The 12,756-nt window shown below is 36.4% G+C and overlaps 1 protein-coding gene across 1 annotated transcript in view; it reads left to right on the top strand.

Moving 5' to 3' along the window:
- The window catches only part of CDH6 (cadherin 6), a 55,964-nt gene that overhangs the window by 32,984 nt on the left and 10,224 nt on the right, over positions 1 to 12,756 (top strand). Inside the window, exons 3-6 of the mRNA XM_027092666.1 lie at positions 1,034 to 1,153; positions 3,188 to 3,355; positions 5,509 to 5,696; positions 7,701 to 7,954. Coding sequence (XP_026948467.1) covers positions 1,034 to 1,153; positions 3,188 to 3,355; positions 5,509 to 5,696; positions 7,701 to 7,954 — 730 coding nt within the window. The remainder of the gene's footprint in view (positions 1 to 1,033; positions 1,154 to 3,187; positions 3,356 to 5,508; positions 5,697 to 7,700; positions 7,955 to 12,756) is intronic.

Below are 12,756 nucleotides of genomic sequence, written 5' to 3'. Positions count from 1 at the left end.
AATGATCTTAATCAGAGGGTCTTAGCCTTTTTGGAAGTCACAGACCCCTTTGAGAATCAGATAAAGTCCATGGAACTTCTTCTCATTGTAATATACATGTAAAAATTTGCATGGAATTTCTTGGGGGTTAGGGATACTTTGAAGGTTATTATTAACTGTGGTCTCTAAGATAAGAATGCCAATCTAAAACAACATAGCCTTCTTTGTGGATTTAATTATAATCATCTTTTGGGATTATAAATTCTGGATGTGTATCTTCTGCTATTCCAATTAATTCTTTACTTAATCCAAAACTACTTCTCATAAGGTTCAAGGTCTTTCAACCTCTTAGAATTATCAGATTTATCACTTAGGATGCTTTTATTTGTAAGTAACAGAAAACACAATTCAAATTACTTTAAACAATGCAAGCATTTATTGGTCACATTACTTAAGTCCAAAAGTAAAGTGGACTTTGAACACAGTTTGATTTGTGTTCTAGATATTTCTGTGTAATTTTCTGTCCTATTCAGCTTTGTCCTCAGGCTGGCATTGCTAAGATCACAAAATAGCTACTGCATTTGCAGGCTCCACACCGGCACATTCTAGTCCAGGAGTAAAAGCACCTATGACACAGCAAATCTCCAGCAAAATCACGAGCGGCCTCCTGATTAAACAATACCTACACTAATCCTCGTAGAAAAAATAGTGCACGATGTCAATAGATTTAGGCCTAGATAACTTGAAAGAATTGCCGTAGCAAGAATCCAATCAAATCTCACCCTTGGAGATGGGTTGGAATCAGTTACACCCAAAGTTATGATCATTCCCATGCTTCTCTTTAATTTAATCCTTACAATATTTATTAATGTTGATCACATTCCTTCAGAGTGAGAAATCCAAGGCTTTTTAGCCCAGCATCCCACTGTAGTTCTTCACTCCCTTGCCATGATAGTTTTCTGTAGAAGTAACATTGTGCTTTTTCCTTGTGTGGGTATCAAGGACCCGTCATTAACCCTTAATTTATTTTCAATTCATGTTTCTGTCATTACAGGCACATTTGTTGTCCAAGTCACTGCAACTGACGCTGATGATCCAACGTACGGAAACAGTGCTAAAATTGTCTATAGCATCCTACAGGGGCAGCCCTATTTTTCAGTTGAATCAGAAACAGGTTAGAATTCCTTTTGTATCTTCTTTCTACCATCTGTAATTTTAATCGACATGCTCAACTGAGCTAGCATATTTTTTAATAAAAACAATCAGTGTGATGGAATTTTCTTAGATTCATCTCCCCAACACCAGTGATACACTTGTAAATATGACATCCAAGTCATTTTAAGCAAGAAATCTGACAATGGATCTTTCATCCACCATGTTTATTCAGAGGAGATTCAGAAAAATTACACATTGTTTTATTCTCTTTTCCAGTTTGAGATGAAGCTGAAAGGCCAACTCCTTCTGATAGCCAGTAGGGCTGTTTATACATAATCTGATTCTTCTTTTTCTAGTTATTTAAGTAGGATTGCATCTCTCTACCCTGCTGGGAAGCTAGATGTAGCCATGTGATTTATTGGGGCCAATAAAATGTAGCAGTGATACGAGTCATTTCCAAGCGAAACTTTTAGACCTGGTGCACAACCCACCATGTTCCCTTCCTCTTGCCACAGTGATCATGGATGGAAACCAGTATCAAGTGGGTCTCCAGCCTGAATGTCTAAGGGTTTTCATGAGCAGAGCTTCTTACTGGCCTGCAGAGAGCACTACAGTTCAGTTAAACCACTCAAATTTTACTTTTGTTGTCACGTTGTCTAGCTTATCCTAACTGCTACTGCCCTAAAAAACAAAACGGATTGCCTTAATGGAATCCTTCTTCAACATCTCATTTTTCTGCACTATCTCCACAGAGTAGCATACTATCTTATGATGAACTGTTTTTTAATAAATATCACTTGTATTGTATAGTAAATTCTACACATATTTTTGCTGTCATAATAGGAGTAGAGTTCCTTTTATACGATTTTTAAGCATCCATTATTGTTAGTAGAAATCAAAACCTTTCTAGGTCACTACATCCAGCTGGAAATCGATGTAAGAGGTGCCATGAACTTAGAAAGAATCCCAAGGAAAAAGGAAATGTTGAGTTTAAAAACAATGAGGATGAAAAATTAGAATTATTCAACTTAAAGGACAGAAGGCTAAGGTGACCTCCTGTGTTAAATAGAGAAGTACTATTATCTGGAGAACAGAAAGCAGCTTCACTTTCACTGAAGCCAGCACTGCAGGAATGAAATTGAGGTATTCATTCCTACCTGTTGTCTGAGGTGTTCTTGTTAAAAATAAAGAAAGATATTTTCAGCTTCACTAGTCATTAAGCACTGGAATGTGCCACCTGAGAAGGTTATAAAGCCTTCTCCAGTGATTTTTGAAAGAATGCTGCTAATTGAAGCATAAGCCTTACATAGAAATTAGACAAACTTTTAGAAGTTCTTTAAACTAATTATTTTATAACCATCTAACAACAGAGATAAATTTTACCTAACTGAAGAATGCTGGTCACTGCTGGGACCTGTTGAACTAAAGTTCACGTCAGCTTTAGGGAAAAAATTCTCTAGGATCATACAAGATGATCATTATGAGACAACTGATGCTGTGTTTTTATAAGACCACAGTTTTGTGGTTTAGAAGATCCTCAGAGCATTCATTATGGTGGGTATATTTGCTGAGGAATTAGTTAATTCGGTAATGTGAAACTCAGGAGTCAGTTCAAGTATGTATGACTTTATTAATTTCCTCATAATGCACCCAGTGTCCTTTATCAAGCAGCTACAGTAGTCTAGCACTGTGCCACACGCCAAGTTATATTTTGCTGTGTCATCTTATAACACTTAATATTTATACCACTTACAGTCTGCACTATTGCAGGATGTGACTTGTACTTGTTTTCATTCTCCTTGCATTATAGGTGTATTTTTTTTTAATGTATCTATGTATCTACCTCCCCTACGTGGGTTTAATTTCCTTCAGTACAAAGGAAATTGATTACTATTGATTGATTACTATAATCAATCATCTTAATGGTCACCCATGACATCTGCACAGTGTGATGCATATTGTGGGTGACAATCTATGTTTGTTTGCATAAATAAATGATTTTGTAAAGTATTTTTAATATATCCCTTTCCATTTCTGAACTTCATATCCATAGGTATCATCAAGACAGCCTTGCTCAACATGGATCGTGAAAACAGGGAGCAGTACCAAGTGGTGATTCAAGCCAAGGATATGGGTGGACAGATGGGGGGATTGTCTGGGACCACCACAGTGAACATCACGCTGACGGATGTCAATGACAACCCTCCCCGGTTTCCCCAGAGTAGGAACATTTGATTGAATGAGTGTCTTCAGTGCACTTTTGTAAAACTGTAACTTTAAGAATGATATTTATTTCCCGTTATTAATTGCCAAAGTTAGTGAACTTAGTAAGAACTGGCACATTTATTAAAATGAGTTGACAACATTGATGCTCAGTAGATGTGAACATTTATTGGTCATTAGCTGAGCGATAGTCTGATATGGCTGTTATTATAAAAGCAACATCATTATTTTATTTTTCCTTATTAATAAGACCACCACAGGCATAAATATGCTTGTGCAGAACATATGTATACAAACATGCTGCTGTGAGGAAAAATTTGACTTTATATTTTGTGAATTTAATCAGGCATGTAATCTCCCTTAAGTCCTCACGAGGCTTTGCAAGGGGAGGATTTATCATTTTACTGTTTCTAAAAATACAACTGTGGAAATAACTATTTACTTAATCCATTTGTAATCATAAATAGTTTTCTACATTATGGTTAATTGAGATACCAAAAGTCATCTCTAAAACCTTTAACGCTCATGATTAGGTAAGAAGGAAGATAAAGGAGAAACCAGCATTCATAAATGCCCACTCTGTCTCAAGCAGTACACTTGACCCTTTCACTTAGAGACCTCAAGTAGGTACTGGTTTTAATGACATTTTTCTTCCAGGATCAAAATTCCTTTCTGACTATGATTTCCTAAGAAAACTACCTGAATCCTGTCTTCCAGGAGAAAACAGCTGCCATCATTAAGTAGAAAACCCACTTACTCAAGCGTGGCCCTTTTGTAAAGCTGGTCAGCTAATAAGGGCTTCTTTTATAATGGAGATACACACAGATCAACAGGAAATAGTTTTATCTTGTTTACTTTTTTCAAGTATTTTAATCACAGTTAAATGCAAAAACAGTATAGCTAACTAATTTCTGATTTAACGGGGAGAAGAAAGGTTTTATGAACGCTAAAACATCCCCCACAGAGGCCTGAAATGAAAATATCAGAATCACCAGCACATTTCCCAGAAACCTCCTTTTCCATATGGGGATGTCCTGGGGAAGGATAACAGAAGGATTACCCATACCACGGGACCTTCCCCCTCTGTGCTCTCTCCTTGAATAAATAGACTGTGATCATTACTGCGTAATGTCCCGAGGCAAGGGACCGGAGAATATAGAAAGGGGCTGGAGGCACCCGAAAGGGAAGTGGAATACACTAGAGAAAAACTTGGCATGTTTTATCATTTTACCAAGGATGAGCTCAATCAATACTTAGTGGATTAAATATTGTTGAAGGACTATATTTTAGTAGTGTCATAGTCTATAAATTTTTTTTTCCAAAGCAATTTGTGTAAATAGTTGGCAAAATGTAATGGGTGAGAATAGAATAAGTTTTGTTTTTACTATTTGTCTGTTCCTAAGCACATGCTGGCCTGACAGATCTAATTGAAACTCACATGTACTCTCCTTCAACGTCTTTTCCAACATGAGAAAAGTATATGTCTAGCTTTTAAATTATTAATATAAATACAAGAATGGGAGAAATCTATGCATAGAAAAAAACACTAGTAAAATTTAAAGGAAGAAATTAGTCAAAATTAGAAAAAATTAAGAGATTTTTTCTCAATGTATTTATCTATATCCCTAACTGCAACTAGACCAGCTTCATGTAGGAGTGAAGGAATCTCTACTTGGATACATTCTGGAAGTGCTGTAATTTGTTTTCACCTTCAGTTATTATTAGCAATGACAGAAAGAGCTCTTTTAAAGAACACCTAGTAATTGGCTTAAAGTCACAGTTCAGGTTAAATTCTTTTTTATTCTTTCTGCTAGATTACATTAACAGGGGTCTTTGCAACCTTCTGCGCCCTCCTTTCACAGTTCAGACTTTCTCACAATCACACCAAAAACTTGGAAGCCTACTTACAGGACAAGAAAAGTGTTTTCCCTTTGCCACGAGACAGGTCATGAAATAGAAGAAATATTCTTAACAATCATGAAAGTAAAAACGTTAAGGAGACTAGGGCACCATTAATTATTTTAAGGAAAGCACAAATCTGCCTGCATCCATGGTAATGTGTGAACGAACTGCTAGAAAATGGGTTTTGTTTTTAGTATGATGGAGTGTAATTAGTCTGTGTTTGACTTATTTCTGTCTGGTGATTAATAGGTACATACCAGTTTAAAACCCCTGAATCATCTCCGCCGGGTACACCAATTGGCAGGATCAAAGCCAGTGATGCCGACCTGGGAGAAAATGCTGAAATTGAGTACAGCATTACGGAGGGAGAGGGGCTGGACATGTTTGATGTCATCACCGATCAGGAAACCCAGGAAGGGATTGTAACTGTCAAAAAGGTAATGCATTTTTTAAAATACCACACAAATGAAGGCATTTACTTTTCTCTGGTCCCTAAGTAACTGGGGGCAATTACATCTCACATGAACGTTCCTCTCAAGTCTTGTTTTATTAATTTTCTTTTTAAGACCTAGTCTAATTACATTGAGAGTTCTTTGGTTGGCTTTCAGGGGTCCTCAATAATCTTATACATTAATTCCATACTTTCAATAAATTTTTATCAAAAACTTCCTAAGTAAATAAACAATATAAACAAATGATATACAAAAAATACATGAAATAAATAATGTAAGTGAAGAATAAATTTAAAAACAGTTCCAGACACTGTTCTAGATGCTAGAGGTGCAACAGTACATTCAACAGGATGGTCTCTCCTCTCAGGGAACTGCTCCCATGGACAAGGAAGCAAATAAACAAAGAAACATGTATAACTACAAACTCCGTTACGTGCTTTGAAGGAAGAGAATAATACAAGCAGTGATAAAGATGGTTTGAATTAGAGAGGATATATAAAGACCACAAAAATAAAGTAGCAAAATTTCCTGCAAGCTCTTTAGCTACTTTTTGGAACACAATAATAAAGATTTTATATTCTAAATTCCTATTTTCCCCTATGTACTTATTCACTATTTAACCCGCAGAATTGTTTGGTATCACGGAGCAGTATATTAAAATATGGCAAAAATTAAAAACCAATAAACTGTGTGCTTCAAAGCTGAAAATAATATTAGTTTTGGTTACTTTTTTTTAAAGATTTCACTTTTATCATGTATGGTGTAATATCTTCTCTCTCCTGTCACATATTGTTGTATTTGCTGGTAAATATAAGCGTAAGTAGATGTAAATAAGAAGAAAAATTTTCATCTTAAGCTTTGGATTACATGCCTTAATATCTGGAAACACAATAAGACATGTTTAAGTGACATTCAGATCAATGTTTTATACTATAATATAATTAGGAAGCCCATTAGTGTGCATTAACCTTTTTAATATTCTTAGTGCCTTATCAGATTCAAACTGAAATTTTGCCTAGCCGACTAAATCACATTCACTAACATCTTGATTAATTGTGTTTCTCGTGAGCCTTGTCATATTATCATCTAAAACTAAAAGTCAGCAACAAGCATTTGGGTTCACTATGTCTCCAGAAGCAGAGATACTTCTCCTAAAGACCCCTGACAACAATGATCATTACTTTCTTCGGCAAGTAATTAGCCGGACGCCCTTATCAGGATATCACTTGGAATATTTTATCAACTCACGCCAAAAAAAAACCCATTTATAATCTATTTTATCTGAATGAAGAACAGGGAATCATGCTGCAGACCAGTGGTTCTCCATCCTGGCTGCACAGTAGAATCACTAGGGGAGATGTTTAAAAGTATAGATTGCCATCCCCACCCCAGATATTCTGGTTTAATGGTCCAGGGTGGGGCTCAGATATTGGCAATTTTTTTAAATTAAAAAAAAAAATTTTTGGCCGTACCACGCAGCATGTGGGATCTTAGTTCCCGGACCAGGGATCGAACCCACACCCACTGCAGTGGAAGCACAGAGTCTTAACCACTGGACCGCCGGGGAAGTCCCTTGGCAAATTTTAAGCACTCATTAGCTGTTCAATTACAGCCAAATGTGACAACATCTGACACAGAAGGATCTACTACATATTTGCCAACCTGCCCCTGGCGAGGCTCCCTGTAGTCAAATATAAGGATTTTTTTTAAAGGGGGCCTGTTCTAGGTTCCCTCCTGCTTCTAGGTTCCCTCTCCTGCCCATCATAACTTGCACCCGTGGTGCGTGATTTCAGCCCACACTTCCATCAGGATTGTGTGGTATCTGAATTCCAATGTCTTTATCCAGTATCACGCTGTGTAGTGATGTCTCAAAGCAATATGATCACTTTCATTTCTCAGTGATTTGCACTAAAAATGGCTCATGCCTTGGCTTTCTGTGTCTTGGCTGCTTTAAATATGTCACTTCTTCCTCCCCGCACCCCCCGCAAGCTCTTGGACTTTGAAAAGAAGAAAGTGTACAGCCTCAGAGTGGAAGCCTCCAACCCTCACATTGAACCCCGCTTTCTCTACCTGGGTCCATTCAAAGATTCAGCCACAGTTAAAATTATGGTGGAAGATGTAGACGAGCCCCCTGTCTTCAGCAAACTGGCCTACATCCTACAAATAAGAGAAGATGCTCAGATAAATACGACAATAGGCTCAGTCACAGCCCAAGATCCAGATGCTGCCCGAAATCCTGTCAAGTAAGCACACTTCTGTGACATGTCTCTTCCATAAGTTTGTTGACTTATATTCAAATATTCACTTGTAAGTTGGAAAAGAGGAATCCCGTTTTTCCAATTAGTTTTGTCTTCCTGAAAAACTACTTTAAAGTACCTTTACTAACTCTGCTCTCCTTGCTCATCATAAAATATTATTTTAGCAATGATGTAAACCTAAAAAACTCAAAATTGGGGGTGAAAAAACATAAAATGAGGTATAAGGAGGTTACTGGTTACATGGAAGTGGTACAAGGTAATGCAGCTGAATGGTCTGGAATTTTTTTTTTTTTTAGGTCTTAGATTTGTCAGAGATTGGTATGGAATGAAGAAAGCATTTTTAACAAACAAGGCGCTGTGCTTGAAAGTCAGTTTTTCAAGCGTGGAAGAACCCACCATGTAACACAGGCAGAATTATGCTCCATTTGGATGCATAATTTTTTTCTGTTGCAGACACGGATAAAAACAAGCACTGTTTCATGATATACGTCTGTGAAATCCTGGGGAAATTAAATTAATAGAGCTGAATCCAAATATATACTATGTAAGCAAGCTCTATTTTCCCTGTACTTTCCTTACACCTTCGTTGTAAATCATGTTGTAAGAAAGCCTCATTGCCCTTTGAGACCACCACTGCTTAAGCATTCTAGAATCTTATCATGAAAGCACTGGAGTCAACAACTTTGAGCCTTTACCAGTAGCTTAGTTGACTAGATGAGAAAAGTGCTAAACCAGAATAGTATTGTGTAAATTATTCCTCATGAAGAAAGTAAGCAGACTGAGAAGCTGTACCCGTAAGTCTACAAATCTATTCTGATCAGGGCACTTGCCGTGTGCCAGGCATGTTCTAGGCACTAAAGATATGACAGAGAACAGTACCAAGTCCTGATCTCATGGAGCTTACATTCTAATTGGGGAAGAAAGAAATAAGCAAATGATAAATATATGCTATGTCAGGTGAAACTAAAGTGTAAGCAGTAAAATAAGACAGAGTATAGAAAACAAAGGGTATCTGGGGTACTATTTTAGATAGTGTGGTCAGGCTTGGCCTTGTTGGAAATCATCTGAGTAAAGATTTGAATGAAATGAAGGGATGAACCACACTGCTCTCTGGGGGAGGAACATGCCAACAAGAGGGGAAAGCAAGGGTAAGGTCTGATATCAGAGCTTGCTTGGCAGGTAGGAGTAGAGGCCTCCGCAGCTGAGAGAGGGACGCAGGCTGGGAGTGGCACGGTATGAGGCGACAGGGAGGTTTGGTAGGTGGTGAGTGAAGCAGGGCCTACTGGGGTTTGTAGGCGCTGGTAACCACTGGATTTTATTCTGATTGAGGTAAGAAGCCGCTGGAGAGCTTTGGGTAGAAAAGTTAACTAATCCAAAACTACTCTCTAAGAGGACCACATTGGCTGCTGCATGAAGAATACTATTGCAGATGAAAGAGTTTGAGGCTCTAAGGCAGTCGTTTTCCAACTTTTTTAGCCATTGAGCCCTTGAGTTCAACTTTTTAGTCATTGAGTTCAAATGAAACCTCATGGCAAGTCCCACATCTAAGACTCAAAAATGCCTGGCTTATTTTCAGGGAATAATTTTAAATCTTTGGGAAAACAGACTCTGTTGTCTTATCATTCTACTGGAATACCTGTAGGCTCCTTAAATTGGATGATGGGCAACCCTAAGCAGCCACATGAGAGCCCCATGGGTCAAGTGTTCCTCCGTATACATTTAACATTATTAATAAGGAAAATGAATGACGGCCTCTGCTCCTACAACACAAATAATCTTAAGTACTTTCCCAACGTGCAGAGTTCGTTCTACTGCATAAGACAAAAATCTTAGCAGGTCAACATCAAGACCAATTTAAAAGTGCTAATGCTGGAAGTTTATAAATATGAGCTTCGGTTACCTCTTTGATCAGTCAACATGCTTTTAACTGAAAGAGATAATGTCTTCTGGGAATGTAGGCTTCATTTTTATGTCTGTTTTACTTTTTATACCAAATACCACTTTTACCCATTGCAATTATATTATGTTTTATTACAGGAAGTAGTTAGCTTATCAGATTAGGCTGGCTGTCAGCTAATTTTAAAGTTTTTTCTGCCAGCCTTCCCTTGGTACATATGGATTTCATATATAGATATAGCTTTAAGGATAAAAATACACATAGATATATTGGTACATAGATGCATATTCCAGTGGGGTTTTTTATAGGATAAACTGATTCTTATATTCTGAAATTACAACCACACATAGTTTTTGGTTATGCAAGACATAAATATTGCACAAGTAAGTGCTAGACACAACGTCAGGTGCACAATTAATACTGGAGAATTCTTCCCCCAAACAATGATTTATCATTATGTAAGCACAAATCTTTAATTCTTTAATTACATAAAATAATTTTCTTCTAACAACTTCATATCACAAATGTCCTTTGATTTCCATGGAAGTCTTATAAAATGTCACTCTGAATACTTATTATGAAAAATTTACATGCAAACACATTTTCTTTTCCTGACCCACAAATCTCCCTTCAGGATACATGAGAAGGCAAATTATTGAATCACAGAATACAGTAAAGTTCTAGGGAATAAAACGAGGTACCTAGCAGAATGATCTGCTATAATCATGATGAGACTGGTTACCTTTTTCCTTATCAGTTATTAATGTGACTGGACAGTAAATTTCTGGATATAAATAGAAATTACTTTGGAAAGAAAAACAACAAACAAATGAGGCCTTGTGTGCCTCAAATGAGATATCTTTCCTAAACAATGTAGACATTTTAGGTTTTCTATTAATTTTTAAAGCCCCAATTAAGGAAAGAAAATAATACACAATTATGGTACTTCCTAAACAGTCCTCTCTCTTTAAAATCAAAAGCCACCTTCAAGTAAAAATTCCTCACCCCTTACCCTTTATTTCAAGGCTTGATTGGAAAATACGATTACTTGTAAAACTTAAAACTATGGCAGGAAGAAAAGAGGCAAAGAGCAAGAAAAGATGACTGCTGTGTATAATTGTTAACAGCTTATAAAGGCAATAAGCATCATGTCTTAAACTTGACATTTTTCATGAAAGAAAAAAATATATTTGTAGAAAATTATTAAATTCCTTACAAAGGCTATGAATACTGAGATTTCCTTTTTGGTAATTATGTCCTATAAATATTTATCATTCTCAAAAATGAAGAAAGGTGATCAAGCAAGTTCAATGCAATTGGCTAAATTCTTAATAAATGTTGATTCATGACATAAATGGCAAAACAGTAGCTATTTCATCTGTTTCAAACCTTTTGATAATAAAACACTAGATTTATGTAAACTGAAACTAAAATTCCATCTTGACATATATGTATCCATTGTGAACTTTATTAATTCTCTTTAAAATCAAGTTTAAATAGCCTACAATAATGGAATATACATTTTTTAGACACCTGCTAGATGACAAAAATAGATTTTATTAAGATAACATTGTTTATTATAATTCACTAGTAGTACTTTAAAACAAAATAATTAATTGAAATAGAATCTTGGAACATGATACACTATTTGCAAGTTAGTAACAAGAGTTTTTTTAAAAAGCATTCATAATACTTCCACATGTGTATGACTAGGTAGGACATTTACTTAAAATATATTTCTACTGAGTTGACATTTTAAAATCTCCTATCATGATGTACATTTTGAGAATTCAGCTGAAATAGGCAATTTTTTTGTTCATAATGGCCTTCGCATATCAACTTTCTTCTGAGTTTTCTCTTTAATGCTCCCTCCATAAAACGGCGTATACATATTTTCCCCTTACATATGACTATCCAGACACTAGTAATAAATTTATAAAGAAGATAACATTTCTCAAAATCTACTAGTCTTTCATCAATTCCAGCGTTGAAGACTCTGTCCTGTTTTGGTTTCTAAAGCACCTCTTGGTTTTCTTTGAATTCTCCAAACTCTCCTTTTTAAAGATTTATCAAATTCCTACTCTACTCTGGGCACTGTTCTAGTCCCTGTGGGTCTCCATTCTCCCGTTCATCCTTTAAGCAAGTCCATTCTTTGCATTTTTCCCTTTCTCTTCCTAGAGTGTTGAATAGAACATCTAGCTTGTCAGTCTGGATGTTTATCTTGAGCTTCCTGAACGTTCCTCAGGCACCTCAGCCTCAACATATCAAAACTGGAACTTATGATCTTCCCCAAATCCTGTTCTTCACTCCTATCATTTGTGACAGCACCGTCCAACCGTTCTCCACAATTCAGCCAGTGATCTTTGTTAAGCATGAGTTAGATGGTGACACTCCTCTGCTTAAAATCCATTGGAAGATCCACATCAAGTTCAAATAAACTCCAACTCCTCCCCACAGCCAGCCCATCCTTCTGCAGTCCCGACTGTGGATCTCTCCGCAAGCTCATCTGCTATTTCCCTCTCCAGATTCACTAACCTCAGCCACATTAACCATCTTTTGCTTTTTCAACATAACAATTTTTTAAATAAAATGGATAATAGAAAAGTAGCCAATAACCCTGCTTATGCACACACACACACACACACACACACACACACAAAGTCCTAACCAAATGTCTAAAAACTTAAGTTAAAATGTAACAATTACTATATAAACTTGATCTAAATTACATTTTTTTTTAAATAAAACTTTAGTAATGATACTCAGAATCATGCAACTTGTCTAGTGGGTGTACTATTAAGACCTCAATTGTAAAGAAATAACTTATCAGAATATTTTGCTTAATATTAAGTTACCGATATTCAAATACGTGCTACAGGTAGAAAAAAAT

This window comes from Aethalodelphis obliquidens, unplaced genomic scaffold (genome assembly GCF_003676395.1).
Source record: "Aethalodelphis obliquidens isolate GAN/ISIS:26980383/991018 unplaced genomic scaffold, ASM367639v1 scaffold80, whole genome shotgun sequence".
In the NCBI taxonomy this organism is placed as follows: Eukaryota; Metazoa; Chordata; class Mammalia; order Artiodactyla; family Delphinidae; genus Aethalodelphis; species Aethalodelphis obliquidens.
Note: the sequence above shows the minus strand (reverse complement) of the source record. Positions and strands in the feature narration are given on the sequence as shown.